This window comes from Myxine glutinosa, chromosome 10, assembly GCF_964187855.1.
Source record: "Myxine glutinosa chromosome 10, kmMyxGlut1.1, whole genome shotgun sequence".
Taxonomy (NCBI): Eukaryota; Metazoa; Chordata; class Myxini; order Myxiniformes; family Myxinidae; genus Myxine; species Myxine glutinosa.
Window position 1 is genome coordinate 93,691,879 of NC_136270.1, and position 23,020 is coordinate 93,714,898.

At 49.3% G+C, this 23,020-nt stretch overlaps 1 protein-coding gene across 1 annotated transcript in view; it reads right to left on the reverse strand.

Moving 5' to 3' along the window:
• The window catches only part of STT3B (STT3 oligosaccharyltransferase complex catalytic subunit B), a 59,269-nt gene that overhangs the window by 6,161 nt on the left and 30,088 nt on the right, over window positions 1-23,020 (reverse strand). Inside the window, exons 7-13 of the mRNA XM_068126459.2 lie at window positions 19,549-19,695; window positions 19,386-19,434; window positions 18,956-19,110; window positions 16,770-16,984; window positions 16,284-16,471; window positions 15,816-15,987; window positions 15,268-15,441 (exon numbers count right to left, since the gene is read on the reverse strand). Of these exons, the coding sequence (XP_067982560.1) occupies window positions 15,268-15,441; window positions 15,816-15,987; window positions 16,284-16,471; window positions 16,770-16,984; window positions 18,956-19,110; window positions 19,386-19,434; window positions 19,549-19,695 (1,100 nt within the window). The remainder of the gene's footprint in view (window positions 1-15,267; window positions 15,442-15,815; window positions 15,988-16,283; window positions 16,472-16,769; window positions 16,985-18,955; window positions 19,111-19,385; window positions 19,435-19,548; window positions 19,696-23,020) is intronic.

Below are 23,020 nucleotides of genomic sequence, written 5' to 3' on the forward strand. Positions count from 1 at the left end.
GAGAACAGGGACATCGGTAGATCTGTGGAAGGGGGAGGGCTGGGGGAGGAGGGAGGGGTACACGGTATCAGAGCTGTAGATAGAGTTTGGCCAACTAAACAATAGGCACCATGTTGTTACCCAAGGTCAAGTGCACGCGCGCATGCGTTCAGGCATGCATGCAACTTACTGCTATTAGTGACGGGTTTATTTTTATGTTCCTGAGTTTCATACATTGTTTAGTCAGTTGCGAATGAGTGGAAGTTGGGATGGATGAGTGGAAGGAGGGATGGATGAGTGGAAAGAAGGATGGATGAGTGGAAGTTTGGATGGATGAGGGGAAGGAGGGATGGATGAGTGGAAGTTGGGATGGATGAGTGGAAGGAAGGATGGATGAGTGGAAGGAAGGATGGAGGAGTGGAAGGAGGGATGCATGAGTGGAAGGAGGGATGGATGGATGAGTGGAAGGAGGGATGGCTGGATGAGTGGAAGGAGGGATGGCTGAGTGGAAGGAGGGATGGATGAGTGGAAGGAGGGATGGATGAGTGGAAGGAGGGATGGATGAGTGGAAGGAAGGATGGATGAGTGGAAGGAAGGATGGATGAGTGGAAGGAGGGATGGAGGAGTGGAAGGAAGGAGGGATGGACGAGTGGAAGGAAGGATGGATGAGTGGAAGGAAGGATGGATGAGTGGAAGGAGGGATGGCTGAGTGGAAGGAGGGATGGAGGAGTGGAAGGAAGGAGGGATGAGTGGAAGGAAGGATGGATGAGTGGAAGGAAGGATGGATGAGTGGAAGGAAGGATGGATGAGTGGAAGGAAGGATGGATGAGTGGAAGGAAGGATGGGTGTGGTGCTGCGCACACACGACTCGATTGCCAGAGAGGTAGGCCACAACGCGTTGGTCTAACAGTCTTTATTCAAAGCTCATACTTCAGCACTGAGCGGGCTCGAGCTTAGAGCCCGCATATATGTGCCGAGGCCACGCTTAGTTCCCGGGCGTGGCCGATCGGTCGAAAGGCGGGGCATGTGCTTTCGGTCCCCGCCTGGACGCTCGAGCCAGCCACCCACTGGTGCGTGGAATTATTGCCCCTTGTGCCCGCCACACGCCCCCCCCCCCCCCACAGAATTCCCGCGTACCTGAAGGGTGAGTTTGCGGGGAAGCCGGATGACCCGGCCGAAACGCCCCCTGGCGATGGGTGCAGGGCTGGGGGGTAGCGGGAACGGCGGGGCTGGGGGGTGCCAGGGGTCCGACCGCCGGGGGGCGGCCTCGACGCGGAGGCAGAGCTGCTCGCGGGGGGTGGTCCGGATCGAGGTGGGCCAGCTTGAGGCGGTCCACGGAGATGCGATCCGGGGCACCGCCGATGTCGATGGTGAAAAATTTGTCCCCGGTCTCCAGCACGCGGAAGGGCCCGTCGTACGGGGGCCATAGCGGTGCCCGGTGGGCGTCGTGCCGGATGAAGACGTACTTTGCCGTGCGAAGCTCCGGGGCGACGTGGGAAGGCGGGCAACCGTGGTGTGCCGTCGGCACCGGGGCGAACCTCCGGGCGGTCTCCTGAAGGGCGGAGCGCTGTTGCGCCGCGGACCAAGGAGCCGTGGAGTCGGGGATAAATTCACCCGGTACCCGCAGTGGTTGCCCGAAGACCAGCTCCGCCGAGGACGCGCGCAGGTCATCCTTGGGCGCCGTCCTGAGGCCCAGCAGGACCCAGGGGAGTCTGTCGACCCAGCCGCCGTCGCGGAGGCTGGCCCGGAGCGCGGCCTTCATTGAGCGATGAAAGTGCTCGCACAGGCCATTGGGTGGTAGACCGTGGTGCGGTGTAGTTTCACCCCGAGCCCTTGCGCCACCGCGGCCCAGAGCTCCGAGGTGAACTGGGGGCTGCGGTCGGACGAGATGTCCGAGGGGGCACCGAACCGGGCAACCCAAGTGGCGATGAAGGCTTGCGCCACATCAGCCGCAGACGTCGCCGCCAATGGGACGGCCTCCGGCCACCGTGTGGTGCGATCCACCATGGTGAGGAGGTGGGTGAACCCCCGCGAGGGGGGCAGAGGTCCCACCAAGTCGACGTGCACGTGGTCGAACCGACGCTCGGGCACCGCAAACAGGGCCAACGGGGCCTGGGTGTGGCGGTGGACCTTTGCACGCTGGCACGCGAGGCACGTCCTGGCCCAGTCACGGACGTCCTTCCTGAGGCCATGCCAGACGAACTTCGCCGCGACGAGCTTCTGGGATGCCTTCGTGCCCGGGTGGGACAGGCCGTGGATGGCGTCGAAAACTGGGCGCCGCCAGCCAGCGGGCACGATGGGGCGAAGCCGGCCGAGGGAGACGTCGCATAGGAGGGCCGCGCCCGCGGCGTTGAACGGCACCTCGGTGACGCGGAGGCCCGTGACGGCGGTCCGCAAGGCCTGGACGCCGGGGTCGGCGGTCTGGTCCTCCGCCATCCGGGCATAGTCGACCCCGAGGTGGACCGCGTGCACGACGGACCGGGAAAGGCAATCCGCCACCGGGTTGTCTTTACCCGCCACGTGACGGATGTCCGTCGTGTACTCGGACACGGCAGAGAGGTGACGCTGCTGCCGTGCCGACCATGGCTCGGCGACCTTGGCCATCGCGAACACAAGGGGCTTGTCGTCGACGAAAGCCGTGAATGGGCGGCCCTCCAGCAGATGGCGGAAGTGTCGGACCACCAGGTGGAGGCCGAGCAGCTCGCGGTCGAAGGTGCTATAGCGGCGTTCATGCGGGCGAAGCTGCCGGCTAAAAAACGCCAGCGGTTGCCAAGCACCACGCACCCACTGCTCGTGCACCGCGCCCACTGCGTAGTCCGACGCTTCGGTGGTGAGGGTGATCGGTGCATCGGGCGTGCCAGCATGGTGGCGTCGGCCAGGGCCAGCTTTGCGCCCGCAAACGCCGCATCCATCGGCTCCGACCAGGCGATGTCACCTTTGCCCGGCTTGCCCCGGAGGGCCTCGTGCAAGGGGCGGAGGAGCTGGGCGACATGGGGCACGAAGCGGTGGTAAATATTTACCATGCCCAGGAACTCCTGGAGCCCCTTGATCGTGCGGGGCTGCGGGAAATCCCTGACCGCCTCCACCTTGGCCGGTAAAGGGACGGCCCCGTGCCTGGTGATGCGGTGCCCCAATAAGTCGATGGTGGCGACACCGAAAGGGCACTTGGCCGGATTGATGATTAGGCCATGCTGGCCCAGGCATTCGAAAAGCGTGCGGAGGTGGAGCAGGTGCTCCTCCCGGGACGCGCTCGTGACGAGGATGTCGTCCAGGTAGACAAACAGGAAAGGTAAGTCGCGCAAGACGCTGTCCATAAGCCGCTGGAATGCCTGGGCCGCATTCTTCAACCCGAAAGGCATTCTCAGGGACTCGAAGAGGCCAAAAGGGGTGTTGACGGCCGTCTTAGGGACGTCGTCCAGTGGGACGGGGACCTGGTGGTAGCCCCGGATGAGGTCCACCTTGGAAAACACGGTCGTGTTTGCCAACCGGGCGGAAAAGTCCTGGATATGCGGGACCGGGTAGCGGTCGGGGGTGGTGGCATCATTGAGCCGGCGGTAGTCCCCGCACGGCCGCCATCCCCCACCGGGCTTCGGCACAATGTGCAGAGGAGAAGCCCAAGCGCTGTTGGAGCGCCGTACGATCCCCAGCCGCTCCAGCGTGGCGAACTCCGCTTTCGCCACGGCGAGCTTCGTGGGCTCGAGTCGGCGTGCCCGGGCATAGACCGGCGGCCCGACCGTGGGTATATGGTGCTCCACCCCGTGTTTAACGGCCACCGCTGAGAAGGTGGGCCGCGTGAGGGCCGGGAAACTGGCGAGTAGGCGGGTAAAGTCGTCCGCTGCCGGAAGCGTGCAAACTAAACTCGCCGGGACGGAACCTTCCAGCAAGCCGCTTGGCAAGCCGATCGGCGAGCCGCTCAACGAGCCTCTCAGCGAACAAGCGAGCGAGCTAAAGGTTTCGGCCTGGACGAGCAGTCTGCGCATCACGTCGACCAACAGCCCATTCACACATAGGAAGTCCGCACCGAGCAGTGCCATTGGCATGCTGGCGGTCACGAACGACCATTGAAAGTGCTGCCCTCCAAACCGCAGTGAGAGGCAACGCTTCCCGAATGTGCGGATGGGTGTACCGTTGGCGGCAAGCAAAGCGGGGCCCCGGCCCGCGGTTTGCTTGTCGGACGTGGAGGCGGGGAGGACGCTTACCTGCGCTCCTGTGTCGCAAAGAAAACGGCGCCCGGACAAGGTGTCCGTGATGAACAGGAGGCTGCCGAAATGGCCAATGCTCAGGGCCGCTAATGAGCGCCGGCCCGGTCGTTTCCCGACCTGTCAAAAGAGCACGGCGGGCGACACGTTTTAGCCTTGCGGCCAAACCTGGCGTGGTAGTAGCACCAGGTTTGCGGCGGCAGCGGCGGCCGTGGTGATGGTGGTGGTGGGCGGGGCGCAGCAGCGGCCACAAGGGAAACTGGGGGCGCTGTAGCCTCTGCCCCGGGATCCACGACGGCAGCACCGTAACCCGACTGCGTGTCGCAGGCCGCGAAAAACTTGTCGGCCTCTACGGCCAGGGCGCGGGGTTCCTTTATTTTGGAACCGGCCAGTGCGAGGCGTACCTGTAGAGGTAGCTGGCGTAGGAAAAGCACCCGGAATAAGATATCCGGGGGCTGGTCTCCAAGCAGCGACAGCATAAAATCCATCCGCATGGATGGTCGCGTGTCGCCGAGTTCGGGAAGGTCCAGGAGGCGGTCGGCCCGTTCGATCTCCGTGAGCCCAAACGTGGCGAGGAGGAGACGTTTGAGCGCCTCGTACTTGTTGTCGCCCGGCGGGCGCCGAAGGATGGACACAACTCGGGCGGCAGTGCCGGGCCCGAGGGCGGCGACCACGTGGTAGTACCGGGTCTCGTCCGCCGTTATGCCTCGGAGCTGAAATTGAGCTTCGGCCTGCACGAACCAAACGTCGGCTTGTGCTTCCCAAAACTCCGGGAGTTTAACTGCGACGGCGTTGGTAGCCATGGCGCGTTCGGTGGTCAGCAACGGCTGAATCACGTCGGGGTCACCAGTGTGGTGCTGCGCACACACGACTCGATTGCCAGAGAGGTAGGCCACAACACGTTGGTCTAACAAAGAGTCTTTATTCAAAGCTCGTACTTCAGCACTGGGCGGGCTCGAGCTTAGAGCCTGCATCTATGTGCCGAGGCCACGCCTCGTCCCCGGGCGTGGCCGATCGGTCGAAAGGCGGGGCATGTGCTTTCGGTCCCCGCCTGGACGCTCGCGCCACCCACTGGTGCGTGGAATTATTGCCCCTTTTGCCCGCCACAGTATCACATTTACACCACAGGGCAGGTTTCACATCGATCGATGAATCATTTTCAGACGAGGGATTTAAAAAAAATATCGGCTTTCAAGCTAATATGGCTGCCAAACCACATGGCATATGACATATGACATCAAAATTGTACACTCTGCATATGAATGGGTAGAGGAACACGTTTGTCAAGTTTCATGTTGATCGGATAAGGTTTCTTTTTCTATCAAATATGGCTGCCGAACCACGGGACCTACAATGTCATAATTTTCAAACTACATGCAACAAGTGTTATTTGTAAAATTTCGCATCGATAGGGTAAGCGGTTTCAGAGATATAATTATTTAATATTCTCTTTCAATCAAATATGGCTGCCAAACCATGTGACTTTTTTTTTTTTGTATACAGAATCGAGGCTCGTGTAAAAGCTAACACATTGAACATGAAAACATGCACAAACACATAAAACATGCAATGAAGGGAGCGGGAGACAAGAGGGGGAGAGAGGGAAGCACACAAGCACAACAGAAGAGAACAGGGACATCGGTAGAAATGTGGAAGGGGGAGGGCTGGGTGAGGAGGGAGGGGTACACGGTATCAGAGCTGAAGATAGGGAGAGTTTGGCCAACTAAACAATAGGCGCCATTTTGTTACCCAAGGTCAAGTGCACGCGCGCGTGCGTTCAAGCGTGCATGCAACTTACTGCTATTAGTGACGGGTTTATTTTTATGTTCCTGAGTTTCATACATTGTTTAGTCAGTTGCGAATGAGTGGAGGTTGGGATGGATGAGTGGAAGGAGGGATGGATGAGGGGAAGGAGGGATGGATGAGGGGAAGGAGGGATGGATGAGGGGAAGGAGGGATGGATGAGGGGAAGGAGGGATGGATGAGGGGAAGGAGGGATGGATGAGGGGAAGGGGGGATGGATGAGGGGAAGGAGGGATGGATGAGTGGAAGGAAGGATGGATGAGTGGAAGGAGGGATGGATGAGTGGAAGGAGGGATGGATGAGTGGAAGGAAGGATGGATGAGTGGAAGGAGGGATGGAGGAGTGGAAGGAAGGAGGGATGGACGAGTGGAAGGAAGGAGGGATGGACGAGTGGAAGGAAGTATGGATGAGTGGAAGGAAGGATGGAGGAGTGGAAGGAGGGATGCATGAGTGGAAGGAGGGATGCATGAGGGGAAGGAGGGATGGATGAGGGGAAGGAGGGATGGATGAGGGGAAGGAGGGATGGATGAGGGTAAGGAGGGATGGATGAGTGGAAGGAAGGATGGATGAGTGGAAGGAGGGATGGATGAGTGGAAGGAGGGATGGATGAGTGGAAGGAAGGATGGATGAGTGGAAGGAAGGATGGATGAGTGGAAGGAGGGATGGATGAGTGGAAGGAGGGATGGATGAGTGGAAGGAGGGATGGTTGAGTGGAAGGAGGGATGGATGAGTGGAAGGAAGGATGGATGAGTGGAAGGAAGGATGGATGAGTGGAAGGAGGGATGGATGAGTGGAAGGAAGGATGGATCAGTGGAAGGAAGGATGGATCAGTGGAAGGAAGGAAGGATGGATGAGTGGAAGGAGGGATGGATGAGTGGAAGGAGGGATGGATGAGTGGAAGGAGGGATGGATGAGTGGAAGGAGGGATGGATGAGTGGAAGGAGGGATGGATGAGTGGAAGGAGCTCTTCTATGAGCCTCGATCTTGTACACAAAAAAAAGAGGGATGGAGGAGTGGAAGGAGGGATGGAGGAGTGGAAGGAGGGATGGATGAGTGGAAGGATGGATGGATGAGTGGAAGGAAGGATGGATGAGTGTAAGGATGGATGAGTGGAACGATGGATGGATGAGTGGAAGGAAGGAGGGATGGATGATGAGTGGAAGGAAGGATGGATGAGTGGAAGTAAGGATGGATGAGTGGAAGATCAATCACTCATCCATCCCTCCTTCCACTCATCCATCCCTCCTTCCACTCATCCATCCTTCCTTCCACTCATCATCCATCCTTCCTTCAAACGGCAATCATCCATCCTTCCTTCAAACGGCAATCATCCATCCTTCCTTCAAACGGCAATCATCCATCCTTCCTTCAAACGGCAATCATCTATTCATCCATCCCTCCTTCCACTCCTCCATCCAGTCATCCATCCTTACTTGCTTGCTTCCCCTCATCCATCCCAACTCCCACTCATCCATCCCTCCTTCCCCTCATCCATCCCAACTCCCACTCATCATCCATCCTTCCTTCCACTCAACCATCCCAACTTCCACTCATCCATCCAAAGTTCCACTCATCCATCCCAACTCCCACTCATCATCCATCCTTCCTTCCATTCAACCATCCCAACTTCCACTCATCCATACAAAGTTGCACTCAACCATCCCAACTCCCACTCATTATCCATCCTTCCTTCCACTCAACCATCCCAACTTCCACTCACCAATCCAAAGTTGCACTCAACCATCCCAACTTCCACTCATCATCCATCCCTCCTTCCACTCATCCATCCCTCCTTCCACTCACTGTGCCTCATCCCTTCACCATCAAACCTTTCGTTCTCCTCATCCTTCCCTTTCTTGTAACTCTTCTGTAATCTCTGACACACTATCAACTGCTCTCCCTACCTCCCCCTCGCATCCTTCATCTTACCCAACCTCTCCCCTCCCCTGTCCTGTACCCGATGCTCCCCCTCTCTCTTCATTAACGGTATGGACCTCAAACATCCGGGGCCTTCGCTCAAACCTGACTGATCTCTCCATACAGGTTGCTTCTGACAATCCAGACTTGATCTGCTTAACAGAAACTTTCCTCCTTCAAGATGTCTCTGATTCCTTAATATCTCTTCCTGGTTACTCCCTCCTCCGGTATGATAGACCTGAGCCTTGTCCTGGTGGTGGGGTGGCTATCTTTATCAAAAACTCTCTTCCTCACTCTCCTTGCACTGCCCTCTCTCCATTTCACCCCCAGGAGTACCTCTGGCTATGGCTTCCTCTCCGCTCCCACCTTTTGTTCATATGTGTTCTGTTCCGTCCTCCAAACAGTGATGACTCCATTTACATTTCACTGTCTGACAACATGGACCTATCCACTCATCCAAACTCTCTCTTCCTCATATGTGGCGACTTCAACTGTCATCATGCCAGCTGGCTGGGTGTGGGTTCATCTCTCACCAGCCATGGCACCTCAGCAAAGGACTTCTGCGACAAACTGGGATTGACACAATCTGTCAATTTCCCGACCCGGATCTCAGCCAATGGTGTATCTTCTCTTCTAGACTTGGTTATGACAAACTTCCCTGCTAATGTCTGCTACTCTTCTTCTGCCCCAATCGGTTCTTCTGATCATGTGCTTGTTAAAGTGGACATCTCTCTGGCCATTCTCAGAGAGCCTCCTCAGCATCGCCGAGTCTGGCATTTCACTCAGGCCGACTGGCACGGTCTTCAAGCAGCCATCAATCATCTGGACTGGTCTCCCATCTCCACTGCCTCTGACATCAACTCATCCTGGGAATTCTTCCAATGCAAACTGCTCTCTCTCATGCACAGATTTATCCCATCTCGTCTTCAGTTGTCTTACCCTTCCTCCCGTCCATGGTACACTGAATCTTGTGGTGAGGCAGTTGCCCTGAAACAACTTGCCTTTGCCTCTTGGAAGGCTAATCCAACTGAAGGAAATCTCAGTTCCTTCCACCAAGCTCGGAACAAGTGTGTGTCTACCCTCAGGAGTGCCAGGAAGCACTATCTCTCCTCACTCAAGAATGAACTCTCAAACCTGTCTCCTTCCTCCAAATCCTGGTGGCGTCTGGTCAAATCAGTTTCTGGTGTTTGTTCCCCCTCCATCCACTCCCTTACCTCAAATGGCTACACAGTTGACACCGCACGTGACAAAGCCGAATGCCTCAACTCTGTGTTTGCCTCAAAATCTTGTGTCCCAAACCCACCTCTCTCTGTTCCCACCTTACCCAGTCGAACCCAACTGCTCCTGGACTCTGTGTCCTTCTCTCCTGACAAGGTGGAGGAGTTTTTGTCAAACCTCTACTCGGATTCTGCAACTGGACCAGACGGCATCAGCCCACGGGTCCTAAATTCCTGCTCTGCCACTCTATCTCACCATCTCTCTGTTCTTTTCACCCTCTCTTTTGCTCAAGGTCATCTGCCAGCATCCTGGAAATCAGCAAACATTACCGCTTTACACAAAAAAGGTGCAAAAACAGATCCTTGCAACCACAGACCAATCAGCCTGCTCCCAATTATCAGCAAAGTCATGGAATCCATCATTGCTTCGGATATGTAATCCTTCCTCTTCTCCAATGGCTTGATCTCCGATCATCAATTTGGATTCAGACCAGGTCATTCTACTCTGGACATGCTGCTTCTGCTGTCTCAACAATGGATGGAGGTCCTCAATGCCAAACAGGAAATCAGAGCCGTCTCCCTTGACATATCACGTGCCTTCGATACGGTCTGGCACCCAGCTCTGCTCACCAAACTCTCTTCCTATGGTATCCATGGAAATCTTCATGCATGGCTTGCGGACTTCCTCTCTGGTCGTAGACAACGTGTGGCCCTGAATGGATTTCTCTCATCTCCCCTTCCTGTTCAGGCTGGAGTTCCCCAAGGCAGTGTTCTGGGCCCTGTGCTTTTTCTGGTCTTTATCAATGATCTCTCCGACTCTCTGGAAAATCCTCTCTATCTCTTTGCTGATGACTCCACTCTCTGCCGCTCCATTCCTCTTCCCTCAGATCGGCAGTCTGCAGCCTCCTCACTCTCTGAAGACCTGGACAAAATCACAGACTGGTCAAACAAGTGGAACATGTCTTTCAATCCTGACAAATCTCACACTCTTACGATGTCTCTCCGAAAAGATCGACTGGACAACCCTCCCATCTACTTTCTCAACAATCCTCTCCAAGAAGTTCTGTCGCTCAAGCTTTTGGGTCTCACTATCTGCCATGATCTTTCTTGGGAAAACCACATTTCCAAGCTGGCCTCCAAAGCCAGTCGCCGACTGGGCATCCTCCGTCGTGCGAAGTCCTTCCTCGGCACACCTGAGCTCCTCACCACATACAAGGCTTTCATCCGCAACTCAATGGAATACTGTTCTTCCCTATGGGCCGGTGCTCCTGCCTCACACCTAGCTCGGCTTCACGCTGTTGAAAGCAAAGCTTTCAGAATCATTGGACTCTCCCGTGATGAAGCTATCTCCGAGGGCCTTTCACTCACTCACCGCAGACAGGTAGGTGGTCTTTCTGTCTTCTACCGACTCCTCTCCGGCCTTGCTCCCCCAGCTCTCTCTGTGCTTTGTCCCCCAAATATTCCTACAGGTCGCACAAGATCTGCCGGCAACCCTCTGATGGTTAAACTGCCGAAATCTCGGCTCTCTGCTCACCTTCACTCTTTCATTCCTCTTTTCTCCCGCCTCTGGAACAAACTCCCACACTCCCTTCAATCCCACTCCTCCCTCCAGGTCTTTAAAACAGCTGTTCACCACCATCTCTTATCTTTCCCCATCCAAAACCTTGATCTTTTCTACCCCCACTAATTCACCCCAGATCCACCTTGTTTGAAATTCCAACTTCTTTCCTGGAAGTCCTAGCAGTGTCCATATGTTTTATACCTCTCCCACCCTCCCCTTCCCATGCCCCCCCCCCAAAGCCCTCTCCCTCCCACAGATCTCTCGATGTCCCTGCGCTCAGATGTTGTGTTTGTGTTCCTCCCCCTCTCGCCCCATCTTGTCTACCACTCCCCATGTTATATGTTTTATGTGTCGGTTTGTCTCTCTGTGTGATTAATGTTAGCTCTTTCACGAGCCTCGATCTTGTGTACAAAAACAAACAAACAAAAAAAAAAACCATCCCCACTACCACTCATCCATCCCAAATTCCACTCATCCATCCCTCCTTCCTTCATAGCCTTCATGTTCTCAATCCTCATAGCCTGGTGTTGGGCTAGCGGCTAGGGTGCCAGCTTAGGATCCTAGGATCCTGGGTTCGAATCCCTGTCGATCGCTGAATTAACGCCAGGGGGGTTGACTCAGCCTGTCATCCTTCCGAGGTCGGCTAATTGAGTACCAGTTCACTGGTAATTCCCTGTTTGTCGTTGAAGGCGGCAAAAAGGGTTGGCGTCAGGAAGGGCATCCGGCCGTAAAACATTGCTTCAAAAAGGGGACCAAAAAACAACAACAACCATGGTTCCCGAAAAAGGCCAACCCCCGCTTTGCGGGGAAAAATGGCCTCTAAAGGTTTTTTTTTTTCTTTTTTCATCCCTCCTTCCTTCCCCTCATCCATCCCAACTTCCACTAAGTGAATGCATGCAATGCGATGCACGTTCTGCTAGTTACGGAGGTTGAGTAACAACATGGCGCCTGTGCATGACAGCGCTTAACCAATCATAGGGTAGACCAGTTGAAACTGGGTTGACCGAACTCTATCTACGGCTCTGCACGGTATAAAGCAAATGAACACTTCTAGGAATTTCAGGAAAGAAGTTGGGGATTTAAAGAGGCGGATTTGGGGTGTTTTAACGGGGGTAGAAAAGCTCAAGGTTTTGGATGGGGGAAGATGATGTCATAAACATAACCTATGATGTCATAAATTTAATATTTCAATACAAATGGGTCAGAGATCATGTGCATGCAATTTAAGATTTTTAGGATGAGCATTCGTGTGAAAATATTTCTGGCTGGTATACCACTTCACCGATGATATAATTATCATGCTTTTGTTCCCCATTGGGAGAACTTGACAATGTTGTGCCAAGTTTCAAATTTTTCATTCAGCGGTTTCTGAGAAATAATTTTTTTATTATATGCGTTTAATCCAAGATGGCTGCCATACCATGTGACCTATGATGTCACAATCATCATAAAAACATTCTGCATTGGTGTCAATCCTATCCTGAAAGTTTTGTCTCAATCGGACATGTGGTTGTTGAGAAAAACGAGGTTTAGCCCATACGGACGGACGGATGGACATACCCGAAAACATAATGCCTCCAGCCACCTTCGGGGGCAGAGGCATAAAAAACAAGAACAATATAGTTTCATTTTCATATACAGTCACGTGAAAAAGTAAGTACACCCCATGTAAAGTCTTGACTTTTTCAACATATTTCAGCATACAGCTATTTGATCTTCATTTCAACAATATTGACAGATAAAGGTGATATAATATAACAAATATCATGAAACATTTACATTTTGTAGTCCGTTGTATAATTTAAATAAACATGAATGCAAATTTCGCATGTGGAAAAAGTAAGTACACCCCTACATTTATCACTACTTCAAATACCTAAAATTAGAATCAGGTGCACCAGCTCAGGTGCAAATGATTAGAACATCGTTGGAGAGGATCTTGGAGGAACCTGTCTTATTTAAACCTCAGACATTTAGTTTGGTTTGCTCTTTGTTGTTTAAGTGTGCGGCGTCACCATGCCAAGATCAAAAGAGCTCTCTGAGGCCTTCAGAAAGAAGGTTATAGATGCCTACGAGTCTGGGAAGGGATTTAAAAAGATCTCCAAACAATTTGAAATCAATCATTCGACTGTCCAGAAGATCATCTACAAGTGGAGAAGATTCCAAACAACTGCCAACTTGTTCAGGCCAGGCCGCCCCAGCAAGTTCAGCCCGAAAGCAGACCGCAAGATTCTGAAAGAAGTCTCTAAGAACCCCAGAATATCATCACGGGACCTACAGGTAGCTCTTGCCACTGTTGATGGCAAAGTGCACGAGTCTACCATTAGAAAGAGGCTGCACAAATTTGATCTGCATGAGAGGTGTGCCAGCAGGAAACCTTTGCTGTCCTGAAAAAACATCAGGGCAAGACTAAAGTTTGCCAATGAACACCTGGGCAAAGACCAGCACTTCTGGAACAATGTGCTCTGGACAGATGTCAAAGGTAGAGCTATTTGGCCACAGTATCAGAAGACATGTTTGGCGAAAACCAAAGACAGCATTTGATCACAAGAACCTGATACCAACTGTAAAGCACGGTGGTGGAAATATTATGGTTTGGGGCAGCTTTGCTTCCTCAGGGCCTGGGCAGCTCACCATCATAGAATCCACTGTGAATTCTTCATTGTACCAGAGGATGCTTGAGGATAATGTGAGGCCATCTGTCGGAAAGTTGAAGATCAACCGAAGGTGCACCTTGCAACATGACAATGACCCAAAATATACCAGTAAATCCACCAAGGAATGGCTGAAAAGAAAGAAATTGAGGGTTCTGGAATGGCCAAGTCAAAGCCCGGATCTAAATCCCATCGAGATGTTGTGGGGGGATTTGAAATGAGCTGTGCATGCAATTGTGCATGCTGTGCAACATTTTTTTGTTGAATAAATTATTGCAAAGTCAATTTATCATTGTTTTTTGTTCAATTAGATCACCTTTATCTATAGATACTGTTTAAATGAAGATCAAATGTTGATATGTCCACATATGTGAAAAGGATAAAAAAAACATTTCACGGGGTGTACTTCCTTTTTCCACATGCGAAATTTGCATTTATGTTTATTTAAATTATACAATGGACTACAAAATGTAAATGTTTCATGATATTTGTTATATTATATCACCTTTATCTGTCAATATTGTTGAAATGAAGATCAAATAGCTGTATGTTGAAAAATGTTGAAAAAGTCAAAACTTTACATGGGGGGTACTTACTTTTTCACGTGACTGTAGTTGAGTACGTTTGGGGAAGGGGCTACTTGTGTCATGCTGCTGCATGAGATTAAGGAGGATGAGGAAGGTAGACCTTGTGATTCAGCCAAAACTTTTGAATAATAAAAATTCCATTAAAACAATCCAACACAAGTCTAATGATCCCAGTAAATAGAAACACAATTAAATAAGAAGAGGGAGAATTTTGCTTTGCAGTACATGTCCCCTACTGGTCCCAATGAATGTTCTTGTTCAAGGAACTCAGCAATTGTTACAGTCTAAGTTGCAGTTTCTGTAACTTATCATAACTAGAGAGGTTCCAGGGAACCTGAACTGAACTGGTCTATATAAATATGGTTAGAATATGCACAATAGAACCACAAACTATATAGTTTATATGTGCTAAAAATATATGACAAAAATTGATTTTTCAATATGGCCGCCCTGCTGAGCCCATTTTTGGGCGTGCAGCGCCCAAATGCAATCCCAAACTAGTTTATGTCTTAAAGATGCTGCATAACAAGTTTCATCAAATTTGATCAATATTTGTGACTTTTAGAGCGTAGACGAATTGTTTACAGACGACAGACGGACAACGGACACTGGGTGTCGACAAAAACTCAGCTGGACATAGTCCAGTTGAGTTAATAAAGCCATGTACCAAGTGTTAGTTGAATATGTTAAAGGGTATGGGAAAACGTCTGGAAAACCACAGGTGAGACGGACAGATAGATGGACGAGAGCAAACCTATAATCCCCTCTGATGAATCTAGTTAGGGACTAATAATACTACGTTTTACTTTGCTTTTAAATACTGTACTTATACAGGTCACCAAAAGTGAAGACCAAATTCCATATGTAGCCAAATAAGACTTGCGATAACACCACTTCATTATACCTCTCTCAATATAATTTCAAAATTCTTCCGTCCCTACGTATTGCTACTTTGTACATCAGTGTCTTCCCAAGCACCAGGGTACACCTGTATTCACTAGATATATGTTCCTTAGAGTGATGAGGCTGAATGAAAAATTGGTCACCTTTAGGCCCATTTAAATGTTGGATTAGATCGACGATAATGGCTAAGAATGTTATACCAGAAGTATTGTGTACTTTTATGTTTAATTTAAATTGAACTGCAGCCATTATTCAATACAATTATTTAAAAATACCCCAGCATTCATAAACTAAAACGTGGTGAATGTCAGGTAAAAACTTTTTAAGAGTCTTGTATAAACCGGTACCCTAAAATATCAGCAAACGTGATAAAAACCCAATACTCATCTCTCTAAGTATAGCTATCTCATGTTTATCTGCCTTCAACCATTCCACAACACTTCTCACCCGGATGTCCCTTGGGTGTTCCCCCTCGGCAATTCGAACCATCCATAGGAACTTGTTTATATCGTCACCCGAGTAACCGATGACTCCACCGAAGATGATAAGCACGTAGTCCACGTCCAGGCTGCGCATTATAGCGTAAGCTGCCGTCTCATTGGAGGACATTGCTTTTCCCACCTGCCAATGCCATATTTACACAATCACATTTGCAACCCATATTCTAATTGAGATAATTCACAATCCATCAATTATAAAAGTTTGCTTCTGTGGTTGTTGAACATATCCAAAGACAAAAGAAAAGAAAGGTACCCAACCACACATGCTCACATGTCTAACCTCTTTTGCTCGATACAAAAAGATGGCTGGTGCCCACTCACAAACCCGTGGGAAGGAGGAATGATTCCACCCAAAATAAAACTAATACCCGTCCCAATGAATGTGGATCCTTAAACAACAATGAAAAAGAAAGAACCAAGACGTAAAACAATAACAGCACTGTTGGTCCCAAGCACGATTCACAGACGAGCGCTGGAGGGTTAGGTGAGACGCACCAATGCAATGTGGCTGTTGTTCCACGTGTTGTTATCAACCAGGGTGGTGCGGTTGGCCATGCCTGCAATTTGGTAGCCGTAGTCCCACCAAGACATCACACGCGCTTGCTCTCCTGTGTTTTGTCTCAGCCAATAATAAGCCTCACGAAAATCGTCCAGGATGGTGCGAGAACTATGGGAAGGGAAATAAAATTGTATCGACATCATTCGACAGGTCTTGTAAGGTGCAATGAAATCAAGACCTATAAAATACCTTGTAGTACAGGCACGCAAATTTATTTTTTTTGAAATGGCCTGGCTGGACAATTTCTCCGTCTTAGTAAAATTAAAAGATTTCGAAACCGATTATATATTATCAAAAGCAAAAAGGTGAATTGAATATAATTATGCAATGATGTGCTATGAGTTCCACTTCAAATGTGCTTTGCATTTGTAGCAAATTGGCCTTCACACTACATCCATACTTGCCCATCATTGTTGTAGGAAGCGAGGACAACACTGGGACTCGAGTATGCGTTGCTGGTGACCCAAGTGCAGTGTACAGCAAACATCATGAGCATCATTAGGAGTAGCATCACAACTATGCTCTTGACGTTAGGACCGAGACCTTCTTCGGTCTTTTCCTGCTCCGAGGGGTGTCTCCGTAGCTTTCCAGCCTTTGGCAAAAAAAAACATTTTTGTGGAAGCAGAATACCAAACAGCATAGCCAGAGTTTAAGTCTCAGACGTCTGTATCGGAGACACTTATGAATGCAGTAATAAACATTTCTAGTCCTGTCACACCGAAAGCAGCGATTTTAGCGCAAGTCATTGCACCAGTTTTGCTTGCAAGTGTGACGTGCAAAAACACCACAAACAAAACAATGAACTGTGAAGAAAGTGGAGTTGCGATTCACATTAGTGACCAACAGTGGAAGGGCATGCATGCACTTCCACAACAGCGGAAGGACTCTACCTTGTCGTAGAGCGCACCAGTACTCGTACGGCTTTCATCGTCATCACTGTCATCTCCGGAGCTGGTTCGCGTTGGCTGAGACTCGTCTGCAAGGTAGCGCTGAAAGGCGCTGGAAAATGCCACGGCAGCAAGGACACACACCACTGGAGTGAGTGTCAGCATCAGGCGCACCATGACACCAGCAAAGTACGTTGCGCTGATGGCATATAGAATGACTGCGCAAGGCAGATGGGGGCAATGGAGGTAAGAGATTTGACCTTAGACATTTGAGAGACAAAATATTAGAGGAGAAAATGGGGGAGGGATGAGGTGGTGTTGAAACATGCATGTTTATGAGCCATGTTACATATGGAAAGTGGGAGAATTTGACCCACTATATTTATACAGCCTCTTAAACAGCAAGACTCAGTGTAAATAGTAGACATCAGCAAGAAAATCGAATCTGGCCTTCAACCATGGCCAATAATCATTTTCACATCCTTGAACCACAAAAATCCAAAACTCCCACACTACAAAGGTATTTCCATGTCAGATATATGCTTCTGAATAAAGTTTAAGGTAATTATCATGAAAGAACAAAGCATGAGCCCTTGAATGAGTGGTCTTAGTGTGATTGATCATGCAACTACAATGCTTAACATATATATGTAATGTGAGAGGGGCATTTCCTGTCGTTTGACTGGTATATCTGCAGTAAAATGGTTGCAGAGAGTAATTACTTTGAAGAAAGATAATAAAAAATGTATCCACCAGACTCCATCCTCAAAAGGTGAGGATGCTACCTTGTCAACCAAAAACGGTCTCGTCTTTCATTTAATGGAGACAAACCAAATATTAAACTTTCAAACAGGTGGAGCTTATGCTTTTGCCCAAAAAAAACTAAAAACACAATACAAATTACAGCAGTAGTGCGAAGGGTCAATTGAGCCAACTGTCATTTATTGAGGTTGTAGTTCAGACCTCGGCTGATTTTGGAAGACCCCCATGGGAGAACCCTGATCCAATGGGAGGCCCCCTTGATAGGAAATTAAAAAATCTAAGACCAAGCGATCCTGCGGACCATCGAGTAGAAGGGCTGTATCGGCTATGTCGGGTTTCAGAGCAATTGGTTGGTTAAAAAAGGGACGAGTATGGATCCGAAGTTTCAGGGGGTAACACCCCCTGGTAGCCCCCATGATCTGAAATCGATGAATCATAGCCCCTGCAATTGTGGGGGCTACTGTCTTGTATTAATTTGTTAAGTTTCGAAACAATCAGCTTCTTTTTTTTGGTATACAAGATCGAGGCTCGTGAAAGAGCTAACATTAATCACACAAAAAGTCAAACCGACACACAAAACACAAAATAAGGGGAGCGGTAGACAAGATGGGGAGAGAGGGGGAAGGACACAAACACAACATTTGAGAGCAAGGACATTGAGAGAACTGTGGGAGGGAGAGGGCTTGAGGGGAGGTGGGAGAGGTATAAAACATGGACACTGCAAGGACTTCCAGGAAAGAAGTTGGAATTTCAAAAAAGTGTATCTGGGGTAAAAATTAGCAGGGGTAGAAAAGATCAAGGTTTTGGATGGGGGAAGATAAGAGATGGTGGTGAATAGCTGTTTTAAAGACCTGGAAGGAGGGGTGGGATTGAAGGGAGTGGGGGTGTTTGTTCCAGAGGCGGGGAAAAAGGGGAATGAAAGAGTGAAGGTGAGCAGAGAGCCTAGATTTTGGCAGTTTTACCATAAGATGAGAAGCTGGGTGATAAGGGAGGATTAGCAAAAATAGCAAAGAGTTAACGGACGGATGGACGAACAGATAGACATCTGGATATCACGACCCATTTTATAAGTTCATCTCTTCGAGAATCGAGATGAGATGACCTACTAAGGGAAGCTTTGCATCAAGCACAAAACCACCAGATAAAATAAGAACCTTTAAAAATATTAGTGTCGAAGCTCATAGAACATCAGGACAACAGAGATCGAAGGATCAATAGATGGGGTGAAGGGCAAACAGCTGGATATGAACGCACAGCACAGATGCACCAAAACACAAGGGGTTGTGGGTGAAAAAGGGATGGTTATTCACCTCTACAATTTAAATAAATGAGCAGCAACCAAAAAGAAACCAAACATTTACTGCAATATTTCAATTTGTACATTCTTCTTAACCATGTGTATTAGAGGCACGAGCTGGAAGACTCACTGAAAACTCTTTCATCATTAACGTTCTTGATGCAGAGCCAGAGGCCTGCGGGGAAGATGCACACGAGGATGTGCAGGTCAAAGAAAAATGAGACCCACGTAGTTGGCTGGTGCTCAGACACGGAAGCGATAATTGGGATGTGGATCTTGGCATAGCTGGTCAAGCGAGGGTTACGACATCAGAATCAAGTCAGCAAACTCCAACCTTGCCACCCCACGCAAGCAGGATGAATGAACAATGTTAATATGCAGAATAAATAAATAAATAACGTCTTGAACCGCCTAAGTGAATAGTTCCATTTTTGTACAAAGTACAATACAGTATTACAGATATCTCTGCCTTCTGAAGCATCCTGCTGATGAGAGGTGCCCCGATCGGACCGACTTGGATACGAGTGATGACTGAAGCACAGCCGTATATGCAAACTCACCCAGTGTCCCAGAGCGAGTAGAACCGTCCACTCCATGGTGCGATGTATCCTGCAAGGTATCAAAGCTTGGCGTACAACTGTTTTCTTAAACGCCAAATTACATACATTTGAGTGAAGCAACGAACAAGATTTGGGCGAAGCAGAATAGGGTTGGGAAGCTCACCTGTATAAGTAAAGTAAATAACAGCAAGAAAGACCAGCGTGGCCATGGCCAGCACGCCCACAAAGAAGATGGTCTTGAACTCCTGTCGTGTGAGACAATCGCGCAGGTACTGCAAGAAGGCATATGCTTGCAGCAGAGCAAACACACCTGTATGCAGGCCGTATGGTATGGGCAGGTAAAATCAATCACTTGACTCAATGGGAAGCAATGGTTGAAAACATGCATGGTTGTGCAATAATTTGAAGCTACTTTTCAACTACATCTGCTCATTCAGTTGTTGAAGATGCTGCAAAAGCAGCACTTTCAAAAGTCAGTACTTGTTTTAAAAAACCTGATGGTATAGTAATGTCAGTGGCGTATTCAATCAGTGGTGGCGATTATTATATACTAGGGCATGCCCGTACTATATATATATATCTAAAATTATATCCCCCCCCTCTATTTACATGAAATGGTTTGGTCCATTCGCAAAGCCAAAGCGAACGGCTTGCGAGTACGGTGACAATCCCCCCCCCCTCTATTTACATGAAATGGTTTGGTCCATTCGCAAAGCCAAAGCGAACGGCTTGCGAGTACGGTGACAATCCCCCCCCCTCTATTTACATGAAATGGTTTGGTCCAAAGCGAACGGCTTGCGGAGTTTGGTAAATAAATCGCCATAGCTCGGTAACTACTTCTCCGATTAATATGAAACCTTGAAAAGGCACATCCTCGGGTCCCCAGCAATATACCTGGCAAGTTTCAAGTATATCGGACCCGTGGTTGTCGAGAAACAGCGGTCACAGACAAACGACACACAGACACACACACATACACACAGAGATTACTGGAATTATAGATAGATAGTGCCTTCAGAAAGTTTTCACACCCCTTGACTTTTTTCACATGTTGTTATGTTACAGCCTAAATCTAAAATGGAATAAATTGAGATTCTTTGTCACTGTTCTACACATAATACCCCATTTTAATGTCAAAATATAATTTTATTGTGAGAATTTTTTTTATACAAAATATTGAAAAATGAAACACAGAAATATCTAATTTACACAAGTATTCAACCCTGAGTCAATACTTCGTAGAAGCACCCTTGGCAGTGAGTACAGCTTCAAGTTTTCTTCGGTATGACTATCATCTTTACACATCTGGATTTGGGGAGTTTCTCCCATTCTTCCTTGCAGATTTGCTCTGTCAAGTTGGATGGGAAGTGTTTGTGAATAGCATTCTTCAAGTCTTTCCACAGATTCTCAATGGAATTCAAGTCTGGGCTTTGGCTGGCCCACTCCAAGACTTTCGCATTCTTGTTTTAAAACCATTCCAGTGTTTCTTTAGCTGTATGCTTGGGGTCATTGTCCTGTTGGAACGTAAATCATCGCCGCAGTCTGAGGCCTTTTGCACTCTGAAGCAGGTTCTCCTCGAGGATTTGCCTGTATTTGGCTCCATACATTGTTCCCTCTATCCTTACAAGACTCCCAGTCCCTGCCACTGAAAAGCATCCCCATAGCATGATGCCACCACCACCATGCTTCACAGTAGGGATGGTGTTACATGGCTGATGAGCTGTGCTCAGTTTCTGCCAGACGTAGCACTTTGAATTCAGGCAAAAGAGTTTTCATTCAGTTTTCATTCAATTTTCTTCCGGTCCCTCGAGATATAGCTCGAGATATAGGGATATAGCTTCCGGTCCCTCGAGCGACGGGGCTTGCTTTGATCTCTCCACGGCATCAAAGTTTGAGTGTTTTCCCGTTCGTTTCTTTGTCAAATTTCCGCTGCGTATTTTGTTGTGTATGTGTTATTGTGTGTTTCTATTTGGATTTGGTTTTGTAGTTGTTGCAAATTTGTGTGTAATTAGTCGTTTCTTTGTCCGCGCCTCGTGCGGCCTGGTGTCTCGTGCGGCCTCCTCGTCTCGACTTGTGCCCTGCCCCCTATATTCTCGTTTGTTCTTTCACCTCTGCTCCTGCTTTCTCAAATCCACGTTCTCACTTAGAGACTTTTCCCAGATTGTTTTCATGGTTTTGTTTAAATATTAATTTAAATATGTTTAAACCGCAGCGGTGATCCCCCCCCCCCCCCCCCCCCCAGGATTTCCATGTTTTAAACGTTTCCCAGTGTGTACCCTGGATAAGAATAGGTACGCCATATCCCTGCGTGTCGTAGGAGGCGACTAAGAGGGTTGGCGTCAGGAAGGGCATCCGGCCATAAAAAAAAAAACATTGCCTCAAAAAGAGAACCATGACAATTACAACTACATGTGGGCAGGGTACAGCCCGTAGTGGAGATCGGTTTCTGAGGTTTGGGACATGGAATGTAGGGACAATGACAGGGAGATCAGGAGAAGTGGTGGAAGTATTGGTCAGAAGAAGAGTGGACATATGTTGTGTGCAAGAGACGAGATGGAAGGGAAGTGGTGTGAGAATGGTGAAGGGTAGGCAGGGACAGAAATACAAGTTTGTGTGGCAAGGGTGCCTGGAGGGCGTGAATGGTGTTGGTGTCCTGTTTTCTGAGGAGTTTGTAGACAGTGTGGTGAGTGTGACTAGAGTGAGTGATAGGTTGATGATGGTGAAAATGATGATTGGAAAGCTCTTGGTGAACGTCATCTCGGGATATGCTCCGCAGGTTGGTCGGAGCGATGAAGAGAAGGACAATTTCTGGTGTGCGATAGAGAAGCTGATGGAAAACGTGAAAGATGAGGAAGTTGTTGTGGTAGGAGGAGACCTAAATGGACATGTGGGAAGGAGTATGGATGGTTTTGACGGAGTTCATGGGGGTTACGGATATGGTGTGAGAAATGGAGAAGGTGAAAGGATTTTGGAGTTTGCTGATGGAGCTGATTTGTTGATTTGTAATACTCAGTTCCAGAAAGAGGATAATAAGCTTGTTACATACACGTCAGGTGGGTCGACGACAACCGTTGACTACCTGATGGTGCGTAGGCGAGATAGGGGGCACCTCCGAGACACAAAGGTGATCCCGGGGGAGGAGGCTGTTTCACAGCACCACTTGGTTGTCTGCGACGTAAGGGTGATAGGTGCGAGGAGAGCTCGGCGGGTGAAGTACCAACCGAGAATGAAGGTGTGGAGGTTGAAAGAGGTGACAGTAAGGGAGGCATTAAAAGAGAGGCTGAGTAGGGTTGAGGATGATGTGGTTGAGCTTGAAAGTGGTTGGATGTCAATGAAAGCTAGTCTGTTGGGAGCCGTTGGTGAGGTATGTGGATGGACAAAAGGACCACCGAGGCACTCGAAAACATGGTGGTGGGATGATGAAGTTGGAAAGAGGATTGACAAGAAGAGGAAGAAGTTCAAGGAGTGGCAGAAGGCGAAGGGTACGGGAGCAGAAACAGCAGAGCATGAAAGTTATAAGGCAGCCAGGAAGGCTGCAAAGAAAGAGGTAGCAAAGGCGCAGGAGGCATGTAGGAAAATGTTCGAAGAACGCTTGGATTTGGAAGAGGGTCAGAAAGCAGTATTCAGGATTGCAA